The sequence below is a fragment of the Xenopus tropicalis genome, chromosome 6 (assembly GCF_000004195.4).
Source record: "Xenopus tropicalis strain Nigerian chromosome 6, UCB_Xtro_10.0, whole genome shotgun sequence".
Classification (NCBI taxonomy): domain Eukaryota; kingdom Metazoa; phylum Chordata; class Amphibia; order Anura; family Pipidae; genus Xenopus; species Xenopus tropicalis.
The window spans coordinates 6255521-6275037 of record NC_030682.2 but is presented as its reverse complement, the minus strand read 5'-3'; the positions used below and the strand labels follow the sequence as shown (position 1 = coordinate 6275037).

Sequence of the window (19517 nt, the reverse complement as noted above, 5' to 3'; positions counted from 1 at the left end):
AACTCATGGTAGTTATTCCATAGGAGGTGAAACCCAAGGTAATGAATCACAACACTGAGTTGTTTCCATTGGCTGTTGTCTTGGTGGGAACCAACTGATCTGCACAAATATGGCAGCAACATCCCCCCCAGGTGAGGAACAATGATACTGACTGGTAGGGGGGCTGGTAACCCCAATGTACATGTAGATAGTTACATAGTTCATTCTTGTTCTGTAATACGAGAAACAGTTCCCCCCCCCACCCTACCTGTGTGGAACATTGTAACATTGGGGCATTGTCATAATGTTCCTCATTAAACATTTCTATCTTTACAATACACAGAAGTTTACAGCCCTGTGGGTGTTACTGTATCTGGGCTATGGGTTACTGTACCCCCCCCATGTTATGTACAGTCATGTGCTCATATACCTGACTCCTATAGGTCAGTCCCTCGTATAATGTGAGTCAGTGAGGAGATATTGCCTATCCCTGAATCATTAACTGATCCCAACAGTGAGTGGTTTCCATTGGCTGCTGCCTTGGTGGGAAGCAAATGATCTGCTCAGAAATAATAGGAATATCCCCTGGGTGGTGAGGAACAATGGATGCAGTACATGTAGTCACATAGTAACTATTATATAGATAGTTAGTTTGGATGAATAATAACAAGTGCCCCCAGGATTTCACTCTGGGGGACTCTAGTTTCACCATTAATTGATAATTATTTCTCATTAACAGAATCTGCCTCTGTGACCCAATAGGGCGTTCCCCAACCTCACCCCCCAGGAACAATACGTTCTACTTCCAATGAAAGTTCATCTCCTCTAAAGTGGGGGCTCTGGTTCTTTGTTATGGGCCAAAAATGACCCCCGATATCTGTCCATAGTGACTTCTTAGCATTTTTCTCCAGAGAAGCCAACAATCCTTCTCAGTTACTTATACTGCTGAAACACTACCATTTAGTGCATTACAGTTATATTATGTGTATATAAGTGCATAACCTCGTTTTATCAATGCTGAGTCTCATTTCCAATTTCTCCAGCACAATTGGGGAATTCTCTGTTTGACTCACTGGACCAATGGAAACACTAGGAAAACGTCGTTTCATACGATATTCAGTTCGTGTATGGCGACTCGGCGAGGCGACTGATATCACAAAAGGCTGCGGATATCGGTCGACTCGCCGATCGGCCAGGTTAAAAAAGTTTGATCAGGCTCCATAGAAGGCGCCTGAGCAAAATCTACCTTCAGGGCTGAATTGGCAGAATGAGGTAGAATCCCTATTGTTTCTACCTCCATATCTGACGATTCAGCCCTAAACGTCAGTGGAGCGAAATCACCACGTGTGTGGCCACCTTTAGAGAGCGCTAAGATATCTAATGAGAGCACAGAGGGACTGTGGAGCCAGCTGCCTGCTCAATTCCCTCTGTGCAAATAAGGGGTTAACTCACCCAATACGTTTCCCGTATTGGCGGGTGATAGTCCTTGGCCATTTAATCTCTGGGGTTTTTTGATGGCTTCCACATGCCCACTCAGTGGCCAGTTATAAAGTTCATTAAGATGTTCAGTAAAGTTGAAATGCATGGCAAGGGCTATAGATGTTGTATTCCAGCGGTCCTCAAACTACAGCCTGTGGGTTGGGTCTAGCCCCCCAGGGGAATTTACCTGGCCTGGGGAGCAGGATGGGGGAGCTGAGGTAGGACTCAGCGGGAATGAATGGAGCGCCGGGGGAGGGATTGGGGGGGAATGTGACCAGTTTGGGCTACAGTTTGCCACCGCCGCAGGGGGGTGTTGGTGATGGCGGTCCGGCCCCCCAACAGTCCTTGATAGAGCCCCTTGGTTCAGAAGTTTGAGGACCCCTGTTGTATTCTATAATAAAGCTGTGGCCCAACTCCACCCACACAATTGTGTCCTCTATGTCAGCTGGGTACATCGGGGAGGGAATAAGTCTCCACCATCTTCTTTATGTGCCCAATTGTTCTACAAGCAAAACAAACCTGGTTTATTTGGGGTATGTTGGTCTCTTTTAAGCTTAAAGAAGATGTAAAGATGTGAAGATGTGAAGATGTGAGCTTTCTCCAGTCATTTACCATAAAATATAGAGAAACTCAGGATAAGTGTGAGCATTAGCAAGTAATGAAATCCGTACCCCCATATTTCCCTGCGAGTATTGGTAACATCTTGGGGTCTCCTATCCCTAAATCTGGCCTGTGGGTAACCATACAATATAATGCCTGGTACCTTGTACAGAAAGCAAATGCATCTTCATTGTCTCCAGGGTCAATATCATATAAGAATGAAATATCAATAGCATTAACCCCTGGAAGAGCTGCCTGAGCGCTAATGCATTACTGCAGTGAGGAGGCAGCCATATTCTCCATATTCTCTTTTATGGGGCTCCTCCACTGTGAATGAAGCCCAATGTAAGGAGAGTCTAACACTACTGTCTGGCCTACCAGTTCCTGGAGATGCCTATTGTGCTGTAGGCAGAGGGACAACACAGTCACTGCCCCCCCCCAAACTACTCTGGTATTTACACCTCCCCCAGCCGCTGTGTAAGTGCCGCCATGGTCTGTCCCTTCTGTGCCAACCGTTCCCAGAGAATCTCAACTTCTTTTCTAGGAAGATGGCACATTGGATCAAACACCTTCAACTATAACATTTTCAGGGGAAACATCTTGTTCGTTATTGTAAGATACATATAGATTCACGGGAGGAGGGGGTTATTCTTCCCCTTTACAGAGCGCTGGTAAGGCCCCATCTAGAATATGCTGTTCAGTTTTGGTCTCCAGTGCTCAAACGGGACATTATTGAGTTAGAGAGGGTCCAGAGAAGGGCAACTAAGCTGGTAAAGGGTATGGAAAGTCTCAGTTATGGGGAAAGACTGGCCAAGTTGGGTCTGTTTATACTGGGGAAGAGGCGCTTAAGAGGGGACATGATAACTATGTATAAATATATAAAGGGATCATATAATAACCTCTCTAATGTTTTATTTACCAGTAGGTCCTTCCAACGGGCACGAGGGCACCCACTCCGTTTAGAAGAAGGGAGGTTCCGTTTAAACATTCGGAAAGGATTTGTTACAGGGAGAGCTGTGAGGTTGTGGGATTCCCGTTGTGGGATAACCTGCTCATTTTAAATCCTAAATTTGCTGGTCTAGTCCTAAATATAGACCATAAGGTCATACATCTGATATCCAGAATCCTGACTTAGAGTCTTTAACGCTTCTCAGAAGGTTGGATCACTGCCTAGCTATGCCAATGTAAAAAGCCCCTAAATACAGGTATGGGATCCCTTATCTGGAATCCAGAAAGTTCTGAATTACAGAGAGGCCATCTCTCATAGACTCCATTATAAGTAAATAATTCTAATTTTTAAAAATGATTCCCTTTTCTCTGTAATAATAAAACAGTACCTGTACTTGATCCCAACTAAGATATAATTACCCCTTATTGGGGCAGAACAGCCCTATTGGGTTTATTTAATGGTTAAATGATTCCCTTTTCTCTGTAATAATAAAACAGTACCTGTACTTGATCCCAACTAAGATATAATTACCCCTTATTGGGGCAGAACAGCCCTATTGGGTTTATTTAATGGTTAAATGATTCCCTTTTCTCTGTAATAATAAAACAGTACCTGTACTTGATCCCAACTAAGATATAATTACCCCTTATTGGGGGCAGAACAGCCCTATTGGGTTTATTTCATGGTTAAATGATTCCCTTTTCTCTGTAATAATAAAACAGTACCTGTACTTGATCCCAACTAAGATATAATTACCCCTTATTGGGGCAGAACAGCCCTATTGGGTTTATTTAATGGTTAAATGATTCCCTTTTCTCTGTAATAATAAAACAGTACCTGTACTTGATCCCAACTAAGATATAATTACCCCTTATTGGGGCAGAACAGCCCTATTGGGTTTATTTAATGGTTAAATGATTCCCTTTTCTCTGTAATAATAAAACAGTACCTGTACTTGATCCCAACTAAGATTTAATTACCCCTTATTGGGGCAGAACAGCCCTATTGGAATTATTTAATGGTTAAATGATTTTAAGCAGACTTAAGTTAGAGATCCAAATTAAGGAAAGATCCCTTATCTGGAAAACTGTAGGTCCCAAGAATTCTGGATAACAGGTCCAATACCTGTACCGGGTTAATGACTATAACCTGTCAGGCTTTCCTTGACTCTGAACAACTATATATATATATATGTATATAATAATGTACCGGGTTAGCGACTGTCAGGCTTTGTTTATTAACACACATATTCTATCAACCTGTAATAACATATCAATGACACTGATACCTTATGAACACAGAAGTTTAATTACTACAATCAATACAATCAAACAATATTATCACAGTTACATTGAATCCTACAGTAAGAGAAGCATCCAGCATACAAGGCTTCTAATAAATATATTCTAACTATATTATCCTACTGTCTGTGTGTGATGTCTGTGCAGCTATTCTTAAGGCTGAAGACACACTGAGCTACTAGTAGCAGCTTGTTGTCTTGGCTACTAAAACAGACAATGGTGATGTTTTACTGATAACTGTCTCTACGTGTGTTTTAGCAGGGGCAATTCTCATTATTGTCTATGGCAGGGGATTTTCTGGAGTTTAGTAGCCTTAAAAAAGTAGCTGCTACTAGTAGCTCAGTGTATCTTCACCCTAAAGGTGTTTCTTCCTTGTTGCTTGTTCCCTTCTTTCTTCTTCTGCTGCTTTAAGTTATATCCATTTGCCCTCCATGACGCCCCAGCCCCCCAACGTTTGTTTGTGAACCCCTCATAATGAGGATGAAACACTGCCCAGTAGTAGTTGCTGTAGCCCAAGGGATATTTCTGATAGGTCTCCATTCATTTCCAATCCGTGGGATTTCCAAAGGAAAGGCATGTACTGGTATTATCTGCCCACTGTCGGGCTAATTAGGCCAAAGTAAGGTTGCCAACACTCCCTGATCCATAGCAACCAAGACAAAAGCATTCTGCATTTTAACTGCCCTGCTTGGTTGTTATGGGTTAGCGAATGGGATTAAAACTACTCTCGACTTTCCCTAGTTTTGTATTGGTTACACCCCATATAAAAAAGGGCAAATAAAGCTATTGGTCTGTGTCTAAAACTTGTCTGTGACCAAATTTTATATACATACAGTATATATATATATATAATGGGCTTAAAACAATAAGTGAGATGTGATAGGGGATCCAAAAACTCTTTCATCTGTTTTTCTGTCTATTTTTCTGCCTGGTTACAGACTGGAGAGAAACCTGATTGGCTGGGAGCCCCAGTGCACTTCTGGGAGAAAAGGAAGATCCAGGGATCACCTGGCTATGGAGCCCAACCCACAAGGGGTCAGCAGGTTATAAAGGGGCCCCCGCTAACATGGGCAAGGGTAGTCCCACCAGCAGTGTGGAACTGTGCCGGGAGTAAATACAGGGTCAGCTGATCCTCTCTGGGTAACTTTATTGGTTTAATTGCGAATGTTTGTAAATTACACCCCAGTTCATTATCATTATTATTCAGTCAGAGATTATTAGCGTCACATAAAAATCATGGATTATTTCATAGGATACAGGTTACGAAACACCACACATTTTGTATTTGCTTTCCAAGGGCAAGTTCAGGATGAGAAAGATAAAGAGAAATTCCCAGGGGGCTGCGGTACAGGGAATAATATAGTAGGGATGCACTAAATCCAGGATTAGGGGGCTCTTTTACTAACCCAGGGCAATGGGAAAAGTGCCCCTCTGGGGTGCAAGTCACCATGATATTTACCCACAAAGCAGGGAATCCTCAATTTTGTGTCCAACTGGGCACTTGGCTGTCTGCCCTTGTGTTCATAAATGAGCCCCCAGGTCTCAGCATGAAGGGAGCTAATTCAGCCCAGTCACCCCCAAAGGCCCAGTGTTACAGCTCCAGTAGAGATCAGCACCTTCATCTGTCCCCCTTTCCTCTCCCCCTTTCCTCTGTACCCCAATGTCTGTCCGGCTCTCCCTGTGTTTCCCCTACTCCCACTGTCCTCTCTCTTTTGTCCTCTCCTCTCTCTATTGCCTACAGCCACCTCCCGGCCAATACTCCATTGGGCACTTTATAGATCCTGAATCAAGCCTTCCTCTCAACTACTCATGTGGAGCTGTGAGCCCAACAGGTGGGAGAAGGGCTGGGGGTGCCCAGTGCATAGATACAGGGATAGATGCCAAGTTGGCTGGGCCATGGGCAGAACCCCTCTCCTAGATACACAGGATCCATACAGGGCAAATAATGCCAAACTCATGGGAGCACATGATCTGAAAATGGGGGGAACTCCAGGAAAGACTGTAGGCTGGGGGGCCTCAGATTCCAAACACATAAGAGCAAACAGAAGACCTTCCCTTGGAACAGGGAGCGCTGGAACAAGCTGGGAGGCCGGTCCAAACTTCCACTGCAAGAAACTTGTATAAGACATTAGTAATGATTTGCTGCATTATAGGCTAAGGTCAAGCGCCCCCCTCCAGCAGGAAGAATAGAAAATCAGTCACTTGATCACGGGGGGATATATGATGCTTCCTAAACAGGAATTCTTCCTGCTGCAAGACTGGAGGTTTAATGATGTCCATGGTGACCATGATGGTGCCCGTGGTGGCCATGATGGTGCCCATGGTGATCATGATGGTGGCCATGGTGATCATGATGGTGCCCATGGTGATCATGATGGTGCCCATGGTGATCATGATGATGCGGGTTATGAACAGGATAGTGCGGAGGGTAAACAGGATGATGCGGAGGGTGAGGATGATAGTGCGGAGGGTGAACGTGATGGTGCGGGTGGTGGTGAGGATGACCACAACAGCCTGGAGTGGGGCAGAATGGATATAGAAAAGAACAGGTTAGTTACAACATGCAAAATGAAAAAAGGGCACATACAGGGTGATGCAGAACATAATATAAACCTGCCCAGACTCCCGTTTCAAGCATATTTTTCATTTCATGAAATGCATCCTTGAGCTCTAGAGCCAATCAGATAAGGGTCTAGCAATGCCTCCTGCTGCAAAGTAATGAGATTTTGCTAAAATAAAATTATTCCGGAGATCATCGGAAATATGTGTTCTCCGATCGTCTTAGGCGACCCCTGTGAAAGGGTTGTTTGACCCCCAAAGGGGTCCCGACCCACAGGTTGAGAACCACTGCTCTGGAGCCAATCAGATAAGGGTCTAGCAATGCCTCCTGCTGCAAAATAATGAGATTTTGTTCTTCTATTTAGCCCAGTGATCCCCAACCATTGGCTCAGGGGGCAACATGTTGCTCTACAGTTCCTTGGATGTTGCCCCAGTGGCCTCAAAACAGGGGGTTATTTCTAATTTCCTGACTTGAAGGCAAGTTTTGGTTGCATATAAACCTGTTGTACTGCCAAACAGAACTTCCTGTAGGCTGCCAGTCCACATAGGGGCTACCAAATAGCCAATCACAGCCCTTATTGGGCACCCCAGGAAACTTTTGCATGCTTGTGTTGAAAGTGCCGCTTGGGTAAAAAAGGTTGGGGTTCCCTAGTCTAGCGGTTACCTGAGCCATTATGTTGCCAAATAGTATCCATATGTGTGCAGCCAATATGTGGCTATGTATGTGCCATCTTGCCAACCTCAGTCTACTGTACAACTTATATACATACCCATATACATTTATTATTATTGTCTATTTATATAGCACCAACATGTTCCACAGAGCTGCACAGATTAAACATGATCTCCATCAGTCTCTGCCCCAAGGAAACGAACATATAGAGGACATACAAACTCCTTGCACATAGTACTTTGGCTGGATTTGAACCCAGGACCCCAGAACTGCTGCCTTGCTGTTAGGGCTGCCACCTTTTTAAAACGAGAATACTGGTGGGGGCAGGCATATGACATTAAGGGGGTTGGGGTGATGGAATGGCTGGCCAAGGGCATGAATGGGCGTGCCAATGATGTAGTGGATTGGGGAGCTGAAGGCAATCAGGACAGAGAAGCTAAGGTTAAACAAGAATTGGGATGGACCAGGGTGGAACGAGAGGGAACATTGTTGGCTAGGAAGTTGGAGTATTGGCCAAGTGGCAACCCTACTTGCAGTGCTAACTCTTGTGTCTCCGGCTTCCATAGTCCATAATAAAACACCAGGATCACAGCACAAGCTTCAACCAACAAGAAGAATTATTTGTGAGACATATTGGGTGCAACAAGCAACGTTTCAGCCTCATATCCCAGCCCTTGCCCAAGCCAAGTGATTAGTGTGGCCATCAATGCAGTAAAAAATGGTTAAACCCCGCCCCTTTGTGTGATGTCATAGGCTCTGCTCCCATAGGAATCTCTCCTTGTGTCACATGACCACATAATCCAAGTTTAAGATTTTCACAGTTTAATCCCTAATCCCTATTGTCCATACATGATGCACAGCACATTATAACCTACCACCGACACACATACACCAGCAACACACATACACCACCGACACACATACACCAGCGACACACATACACCAGCGACACACATACACCACCGACACACATACACCAGCGACACACATACACCAGCGACACACATACACCACCGACACACATACACCAGCGACACACATACACCAGCGACACACATACACCACCAACACACATACACCACCGACACACATACACCAGCGACACACATACACCGCCGACACACATACACCAGCGACACACATACACCACCGACACACATACACCAGCGACACACATACACCAGCGACACACATACACCAGCGACACACATACACCAGCGACACACATACACCGCCGACACACATACACCACCGACACACATACACCAGCGACACACATACACCACCGACACACATACACCAGCGACACACATACACCACCGACACACATACACCAGCGACACACATACACCACCGACACACATACACCACCAACACACATACACCACCGACACACATACACCACCAACACACATACACCACCGACACACATACACCACCAACACACATACACCACCGACACACATACACCAGCGACACACATACACCACCAACACACATACACCAGCGACACACATACACCACCAACACACATACACCACCGACACACATACACCAGCGACACACATACACCAGCGACACACATACACCACCAACACACATACACCACCGACACACATACACCAGCGACACACATACACCGCCGACACACATACACCAGCGACACACATACACCGCCGACACACATACACCAGCGACACACATACACCACCGACACACATACACCAGCGACACACATACACCACCGACACACATACACCACCAACACACATACACCACCGACACACACACACCAGCGACACACATACACCACCGACACACATACACCACCGACACACATACACCAGCGACACACATACACCGCCGACACACATACACCGCCGACACACATACACCACCGACACACATACACCACCGACACACATACACCGCCGACACACATACACCGCCGACACACATACACCACCAACACACATACACCACCGACACACATACACCAGCGACACACATACACCAGCGACACACATGCACCACTGACAGGCACGGATATAATACAAATAGAAAGCGCTTACCACCCATGTCTCGCTGAGCTCAGCACCAACACTGAGAATATGTAGCAGCGATGGGTGCTCTATGGGTGCTCTATCAATGAGCTACAAAGAAGAGGAGAAACGTATTAAAATAAGTTCAAATTGGGAAACACCACACAATCACACCAGGCTTGCCCAGATGGGACATGGTCTCTATGTAGTCCCCTTGGCCACAAGGAGCTTTATTTACAGATCCAAGATGTTTCCAACTTAGACAACGTACTGAGTCTCCTCTTCTCTAAGGACGTTCTACTCATTCCATCACTTGGAACGTTATACTCGCCATTATAGCCTCCAAGCTAGGGGCACCACCTGCCCAGTTTCTGATCACTGAAAGCTCTGCTGTGTCATTGCCCCACCCCTACCTTTAATGTCACTACCCTGTCACTGAGGTCATTCTCCCCAACCCTATGACATCACTGCCCAGATTCGAAGAAGACCAAAAGGTGTAAACTCAAGGAATGAGAAGGTACAGGCAGATCCCTCTGGGCTGTATAGAGTGGATTTGTGTTTTGATATCTGGTCCCTTATACACAGTGTAGTTTCCCCTATAGAGGCCAGAGCACTGGGACTCTTCAACCAAATCCTTATTACATACAATAATATTTTCGGAGGCCAGAGAGTGAGGATGTTGTAAATGACCCCCTTTTATCACAGAATTACATTGCATCCATCCCAGCCATGGGAATTATGTGGTCACATGAAACAATGAAAGATTTCAATGGAAGAAGAGGATGATATCACCATTTTCCCTAAATATTTACTTGGCACACATTAATCATTACCCCTTATTGGGGCAGAACAGCCCTATTGGGTTTATTTCATGGTTAAATGATTCCCTTTTCTCTGTAATAATAAAACAGTACCTGTACTTGATCCCAACTAAGATATAATTACCCCTTATTGGGGCAGAACAGCCCTATTGGGTTTATTTCATGGTTAAATAATTCCCTTTTCTCTGTAATAATAAAACAGTACCTGTACTTGATCCCAACTAAGATATAATTACCCCTTATTGGGGCAGAACAGCCCTATTGGGTTTATTTAATGGTTAAATGATTCCCTTTTCTCTGTAATAATAAAACAGTACCTGTACTTGATCCCAACTAAGATATAATTAATCCTTATTGGGGGCAGAACAGCCCTATTGGGTTTATTTAATGGTTAAATGATTCCCTTTTCTCTGTAATAATAAAACAGTACCAGTACTTGATCCCAACTAAGATATAATTACCCCTTATTGGGGGCAGAACAGCCCTATTGGGTTTATTTCATGGTTAAATGATTCCCTTTTCTCTGTAATAATAAAACAGTACCTGTACTTGATCCCAACAAAGATATAATTACCCCTTATTGGGGGCAGAACAGCCCTATTGGGTTTATTTAATGGTTAAATGATTCCCTTTTCTCTGTAATAATAAAACAGTACCTGTACTTGATCCCAACTAAGATATAATTACCCCTTATTGGGGCAGAACAGCCCTATTGGGTTTATTTAATGGTTAAATGATTCCCTTTTCTCTGTAATAATAAAACAGTACCTGTACTTGATCCCAACTAAGATATAATTACCCCTTATTGGGGCAGAACAGCCCTATTGGGTTTATTTAATGGTTAAATGATTCCCTTTTCTCTGTAATAATAAAACAGTACCTGTACTTGATCCCAACTAAGATATAATTACCCCTTATTGGGGGCAGAACAGCCCTATTGGGTTTATTTAATGGTTAAATGATTCCCTTTTCTCTGTAATAATAAAACAGTACCTGTACTTGATCCCAACTAAGATATAATTACCCCTTATTGGGGGCAGAACAGCCCTATTGGGTTTATTTCATGGTTAAATGATTCCCTTTTCTCTGTAATAATAAAACAGTACCTGTACTTGATCCCAACTAAGATATAATTACCCCTTATTGGGGCAGAATCCCCCCAGAAGTAACAAAGGCATTACTGAGAGAAGGACACCCTGTAACCATCCCAGTAACTAGGGGTAAGGGAAAGCCCTGTATAGAATGGATAGGGTTGCTAAGCTCTGAGACAACAGGCAAAGTAGTGAAGGAAACTGCGCCTGTGATTACAAGTGTAGGAATGTGGAACCCGTAAGGCATGTTTTTAAAGCTGATCAAATAAAGTATTTATATTATTGGAACATTGGCTGCTGCCCTGTACATTTGTACAGCTTTTTGCCGCCCCCGGCAACTTTGGGGGGCACAAGTGTCTCAACTCACCCCATGGCCGCGGCGCCCCTGAACCAAACCCAGACAGGAAGAAACACAAGAACCCTCCCTATATACAATACAATATACTCACAGGGGGAATTCACAAACATGTTGGTAAAGGAAAATGTAGTAAAAATGTCCTAAAAATGACGTATTTGGCAACTTTTTCATAAACCGCAATTGACAATTTTCAAAAAAAACTTTGTTAAAAAGTGGGTGTGGCTATCTTTGTGTCGTATTTATGACCTTTCTGAGAATTCGCCGCACCCACGGCATTTTTACAGACATTCTTTCTGAAAATATTAGATGAAATGTCAATAGGTTTATTTGACTTGTATAGAAACAACATTTTCACAGCACAATAACAACAGTTGCTTGTCGGGTGTAAGACACTATTTAACATTTGGCGGCATTGTGACAAAGCCATAGAGCTATAAGACACCTGAGGGCTGATTCACTAAAGGTCGATAAGTTTCATCACACGCTTTTTTGCGTTAAAAAAAAGACGCGAAAATTAACACGCGATTGGCTACAGTATAACCGCATGCGTTAATTTGTGCGCCGAAATAATACTAACGCATGATTCACAAACACTTCTGTCAAATGCACGAAAATAGTCTTCGTGACTAAAATAACGCAAGCAGCATCGCGTCTAAATTAACGCAAATATACTTTTAGTGAATCGCGTGTTAAGACATGGAAAATTAGACGCGATAAAATTTCTACATTTATAAATAACGCACGTTTTATCGACCTTTAGTGAATCAACCCTCTTATGCGGATTTGTTGTGCTTTTGACATTTTTACAATTTTGTGACCGATTCACTTATCGACACTTTTGTGAATTCCCCCCAAAGTGATTTCCGCCAATATACAGTATATACACGTATGGGCATATTGCTGGGAACAGATTGGCGCCGGTCAGGGTGCCACTTAGTAACCGACGTGTGCCTATAGTTGCGCTGTGTGCCAGTAGCCAGATTTACACACTTTGGCACAAAGAAACCCTGCTTTCCAGCGGTGGCAACTACAAGATTCCCAAGTTGTGCCAAATGGATCCCTGGGCAGATGTTGTTATTGACCCCAAACACAGCGGCACATCAGCGCGGCTACATGTACCCCTATACTGTATATACCACACAGGGCGAGGGCTTTATCTGTTTCATGCCCAGACACTTATATAACAGAATAACTCACCTCTATTGTCCATGTTCTTCGCTTGGGGCACCGGCTGTGACTGCTCTGGGACAGGAGTCGGTTTCTGGAGTCTCTTTCTCCTTCAGTGAGCGACTCTCTATATGTTCTTCCCTTTTATTGGGCTCCTTATCCAGTCTATATAGTTGTCTGATGTCATAACTGAAATTACCTGTTCAGCCAGATGCCAAGCAGGAAGGACAGTCCCGGCGCAGGGTGTGTTTCTTTGTACAACTCGTGGTATTTGATCCATAGGTGGTGAAACCCACATCAAGGTAATGAATCACAACAGTGAGTGGTTTCCATTGGCTGTTGTCTTGGTGGGAACCAAATGATCTGCACAAATATGGCAGCAACATCCCCCCCAGGGGGGATGATACTGACTGGTCAGGGGGCTGGTAACTAGTGACGGGCAAAATGTTTCCCCAGGCATGGATTTGCGGCGGATTTCTGCATTGCACCATTGGCGGATTGTTTCACGAAACAAATGGAAAAATTGGCCGCAGAAAAATTAGCCGCACGTCACAAAATTGTCGCCGGCATCAAAAAAGAATAGTCCCGGGTGTCAAAAGAATAGCCGCGCGACGAAATAATAGCCGCGGGCGACAAAAGAATAACCGTGCGAGGAAATAATAGCCGCGGGCGACAAAAGAATAGCCGTAGGCGACGAAATAATAGCCGCGGGCGATAAAAGAATAGCCGTGCAACAAAATAATAGGCGCAGGCAGTGATATAATAGCCGTAGGCGACAAAATAATAGCCACAGGCGACAAAATAATAGCCACGGGTGACAAAAGAATAGCCGTGCAACAAAATAATAGCCACGGGCGACAAAAGAATAGCCGTGCAACAAAATAATAGGATCGGGCGACGATATAATAGCCGTGGGCGACAAAATAAAAGCCGCGCGACGAAATAATAGCCGCAGGCGACAAAACAATAGCCGTGCGACAAAATAAAAGCCGCGGGCGACAATTTTTTTTGTCGCACAACATTTTCACTGTTTCGCAAATTTTGCGCTGTTTCGCGGATCTTTTGAAAGATTCGCGAATTTTCCGGCGAACCGAAACGGAACAGATACGATCATCACTACTGGTAACCCCTCTGTACATTTAGATAGTTACATAGTCCATTCTTGTTCACCCAAAAGGGCATTCCCCAACCTCAACCCCAGGAACAATTTGTTCAATTTCAAATGAAAGTTCATCTCTAGTGATGAGCGAATCTGTCCCCTTTCGCTTTGCTGTAAAATTCGCAAATCTTTCAAAAGATTCGCGAAATGGCAAATATGTCACGCGCCAAAAAATTTGTCACCCGCGACTATTCTTTTGACCCGCGACTATTATTTTGATGATGTGACTATTTATTTTCATGTGCGACTATTCTTTTGACGCCTGCGACTAATTTTTTGACGTGCAACTATTTATTTTGACGCTGCGACTATTCTTTGACACCCGCGACTATTCTTTTGATGCGCGACTATTTATTTTGACGCTGCGACTATTCTTTGACACCCGCGACTATTCTTTTGATGAGCGACTATTTATTTTGACGCTGCGACTATTCTTTGACACCCGCGACTATTCTTTTGATGCACGACTATTTATTTTGACGCCGCGACTATTATTTTGACGATGTGACTATTTATTTTCATGTGCGACTATTCTTTTGACGCCCACGACTTCTTTTGACGCCCGCGACTAATTTTTTGACAGGCGTGACTAATTTTTTGACGTGCAACTATTTATTTTGACGCTGCGACTATTCTTTGACACCCGCGACTATTCTTTTGATGCGCGACTATTTATTTTGACGCTGCGACTATTCTTTGACACCCGCGACTATTCTTTTGATGCACGACTATTTATTTTGACGCCGCGACTATTATTTTGACGATGTGACTATTTATTTTCATGTGCGACTATTCTTTTGACGCCCACGACTTCTTTTGACGCCCGCGACTAATTTTTTGACAGGCGTGACTAATTTTTTGACGTGCAACTATTTATTTTGACGCTGCGACTATTCTTTGACACCCGCGACTATTCTTTTGATGCGCGACTATTTATTTTGACGCCGTGACTATTCTTTTGACGTCTGCGACTATTTATTTTGACGCGCGACAATTCTTTTGAGGCCCGCCAATCCACCAATGACGAAATGCGGAAATTCACCACGAATCCATGCCTGCCGAAAAATTTGCCCATCACTCTGGTTCCTTGTTCTTTGTTATGGCCCAAATATTACCCCCCCCGCCCCGCAATCTGTCTATAGAGTCCTCCAAGCACTTTTCTATCTAAGCACATTATTAAGTGACTGCTTTAAGCTTAGTACAATAATACATAATAACAGGAGGAAGTGAAACATTGGAGTCTGACAGTCATGTACAAAGAGAGAGTTGCTACTACTGCGGGGAAGTTATGTAAAGTTTTGAAATTTCATGTTGTAGTGTCATGATGTGAATCAGCTGGTATCCTTGGAGGAAGGAGCTTAAGTAAATTGACTCAATTTAAAACGTACATATTACTGGATAATGAATATGCTTGTTTCTTATTGGCTCAGGAATTTGATTAACAGTGTTGTTTCACAGAATGGATATTTTATCAGTTTTGTGGAACTCAGTATTCATTTTGTTGATAGAATGAATTCTGTGCTATAGAATCTTACTTTCAGTTACAAGCATCTATTTTGTCACGACAATCTAGCTTGTAATATGCTATACAGTTACACCATTATATATTTTGTTGACGTTTTGTATTACATCATTCATTCTGTAAGTAACTTTACACATTACTGGTTCTGCTGTATGGATGTTATACATTTGTGAGACAGAATGCTTGTTAAAATTTACAGAATGGAGTTTGTAATATAATAATTAGTGATGGGCGAAATGTTTCACCAGGCATGGATTTGCGGTGAATTTCCGCGTTTCGCCATTGGTGGATTGTTTCACGAAACGGATGAAAAATTTTGCTGTGGAATAATTCGCCACTCGTCCAAAAATTGTTACCCACGTCAAAAGAATAGTGGCGGGCGTCAAAATAATAGCCTCGCGACAAAAGAATAGCCGCGGGCGACAAAAGAATAGCCGCGGGCGACAAAAGAATAGCCGCGGGTGACAAAAGAATAGCCGCAGGCGACAAAAGGACAGCCGTGGGCGACAAAAGAATAGCCGCAGGCGACAAAAGAATAGCCACGGGCGACAAAAGAATAGCCACGGGCGACAAAAGAATAGTCGTGCTACAATTTTTTTGACGTGCAACTTTTTCGCCGTTTTGCGAATCTTTTGAAAGATTCACTAATTTTGTGTATATGTCCACACATTCATTCCGTGTACTGGGGATTGCTTTTTACACATAGAATGTATTTTTGTCCACAAAATGTGCTTTGGACAAACGGCACCCCATAGAGGACTTCTTGTTCTTCCTCACTGATCCAGTCACACAATATAAAATCTGGAGGATTATGGGTACATCAATAATTTTATAGTAAACTCCGGTCCCAGCTAGTGATCAGTGAAACTGTTCCCTTTGCTTCGCCTAAAATTTGCAAAACTGCAAAAAATAACAGAAAAACAGGTTTTTCACTCCAATTACGTTAAAGTTATTGGTGATTTTTTTCTTAAGTTTTTTCTCACTCCAAAAACAAACAATCAAGAGAGGGGAACTATCATGAATGGGAATTTGCTGAACTTGGCTCAGTACTGACAGGCAGCTTGTGTTGTGAGAGGGGTGGGAGGGGCCAACCATTCTTGACTAAAGTCCAACCCCCACCTGACATATATAGAATGACTCAACTTGTACAAACACGGGGGAAGCCCGGCCAAGGTGGCGCCATTGGGAAAGTCCCAACTAAGGGAAACTTATATTTATAGCTTTATCCCTAAGGGTAAGAACTACATCTGTGAGTTTTACTATTGGCCAAGGAAATATTCAGCTTTGTTTCTTTGTAGTTACACTCAGTCGGCTGCACATTCCTGGGTTAGGAAAGACCTAGAGAAAAATAATAACATTGCCTGATATAAAGTCTTTTTCCATTGGATCCAGAAACACAGGGATGTCAGAACATGGAGAGAGGGAGGTTATGATTGGCACATTCTCTACTCGGAGTGGGGTCCCACGGGGTTCTGTATTGGGGCCACTTTTATTTAACTTGTTTATTAATGACTTAAGGGGGATTATGAGTAATGTATCAGTGTTTGCAGCCCAGTCAGTTCTACCCAGGGTGGGGCACCTTGCAGCAGGGCCTGGGCAACTGGCAATCTTGGCGGCTAAGTGGCAGATGACATTTAATGTGGATAAATGTAAGGTCATGCACCTGGGGGGTAACAATCTGCCCCCACTTATACCCTTAATGGGACTGCACTAGGCAAATCCATAATGGAGAAGGAGCTTGGGGCCCTTGTAGATAATAAACTTGGCTGTAGCAAGCAATGCCAGGCAGCAGCTGCAAGGGCAAACAAGGTTTTGAGCTGTATTAAAAGGGGTATAGATTCACGGGAGGAGGGGGTTATCCTTCCCCTTTACAGAGCGCTGGTAAGGCCCCATCTAGAATATGCTGTTCAGTTTTGGTCTCCAGTGCTCAAACGGGTCATTATTGAGTTAGAGAGGGTCCAGAGAAGGGCAACTAAGCTGGTAAAGGGTATGGGAAGTCTCAGTTATGGGGAAAGGCTGGCCAAGTTGGGTCTGTTTACACTGGAGAAGAGGCGCTTAAGAGGTGACATGATAACTATGTATAAATATATAAAGGGATCATATAATAACCTCTCTAATGCTTTATTTACCAGTAGGTCCTTCCAACGGGCACGAGGGCACCCACTCCGTTTAGAAGAAGGGAGGTTCCATTTAAATATTCGGAAAGGATTTGTTACAGTGAGAGCTGTGAGGTTGTGGGATTCCCTCCCCGAATCAGTCGTGCTGGCTGATACATTATATAGGTACAAGAAGGGGCTGGGTAACCCATACAGGGTTATGGGAGATGTGGGAGCTCTTAGTTCAAGTTGCCCCAGGGACTGGCCATCTTGGAGTCAGGAAGGAATTTTTTCCCCTCTGGAGCAAATTAGAGAGGCTTCAGATGGGGTTTACTTGCCTTATTTATTACAAATAAAAAATACATTTCAAATAAAACCATGAAAAAAATTAAATATTGAATTCTTAGGTTACTCATCATTTTTAATAAGTAGACAAGTTATGGGAGAGATGGGAAGTTTTGGAGCCCGGCTACTGATTCCAAAATCAACGACTGTAGGAACCAGTTTGGATGCGGAAGGATCTGGTAAGGAAGCACCAGTGCAAGCAGTACTGCTGAGAGATAATACAGATATACGTTTGGGGGGCTAGGCCCACAGTATGGGGCATTTAATTCCATATGAAGGGTAATAAGGTTTTATTAACTTGTTTAAAAATGCCCTTGGTCAGTAAGTACCCCCATAAAGAGAGAGGGAGTTTGGACCAGTGCTTGAGGTCTTCAGTCATAGATAAGATAATTGGTTGGAAATTTAGTTGGACATATTGGGTGATATCCTGCTGGATTTCTATGCTCAAATATTTAAACCATACCACCTATTCCGGTGGAGCATCAGGAGGTAATCCTGGTAGTAGAAAGTTATCTATAGGGAAGGATTTGTCTCAGTTTGTCCTGAGAATTGGCCAAAGCGATCCACTTTTTGGAGTCTGCTAAGTATATCAAACGGTCATCAGCAAATAGTGATACTTTCAATACAACATGGCCAGGGATTCCATAGCCAAAGCAAAGAGGAGTGGGGAGAGGGGACAGCCTTGCCTTATACCTCTGGCCAGTGGGAGGAGGGGGATACAAAGCCATTTACTCTGACCCTGCCCTTGGGCTTTTGTATAGTAGCTTGCCCCAAGGTATAAATCTCTCTCCGAGGCCAACATGTTGGAGGAGCCCCCATAAGTAGTCCCATTCGATGGAGTCAAATGTTTTTGCTGAGTCGAGCAATGTAACAAAATATGATTACTTTTTGCACGTTTTACTGAAATATATTTTCTTTCTGGCCCTGGAGACTTGGTTTGAACCCATGGACACAAAAATATAGTTTTTATTATAACAATTAAACGAGTTGCCCTATTACAATCCTACCTGTGAGAACTGAGGGTGTGGGTGGAGCTTGGGATAAATAAACTGGCAGCCATTGTTGGTGTGGGACATTGTGCACAACATGGAGGGGGCACAGGCCCAAATTCTGCACATTGTTATCATCCTCAGACCCACTCAAACCACACCCTATAACCCCACCCACACCACACCCTATAACCCCACCCACTTTTTAGAAATCTCCACCCCTTCTGTCCCCAAAACCTCAATCATCCTGGGGAAAAAGACACTTTGGTTCTTTATTGGTGCAAATGGTTTTATCCCCTTTACTTTGATTTAACAGAATTTTCACATTTGATCATGTTAATCAGCATTTTACTGTAATAATAAAAGATGCAGTACAGGGAATAATAC

At 43.6% G+C, this 19517-nt stretch overlaps 1 protein-coding gene across 1 annotated transcript; it reads right to left on the bottom strand.

Annotated features, from left to right (window-relative positions):
- Window positions 1–4292: 4292 nt before the first annotated feature.
- LOC116411535 lies at window positions 4293–19217 on the bottom strand. Its single transcript, XM_031903964.1, has 4 exons — window positions 19149–19217; window positions 13050–13160; window positions 9613–9693; window positions 4293–6822 (listed from the first exon to the last, which is right to left on the bottom strand). Exons 1-4 carry the CDS (start codon window positions 19215–19217, stop codon window positions 6469–6471), a joined length of 615 nt encoding a protein of 204 aa, XP_031759824.1. The 3' UTR covers window positions 4293–6468.
- Between the last annotated feature and the right edge of the window lie 300 nt (window positions 19218–19517).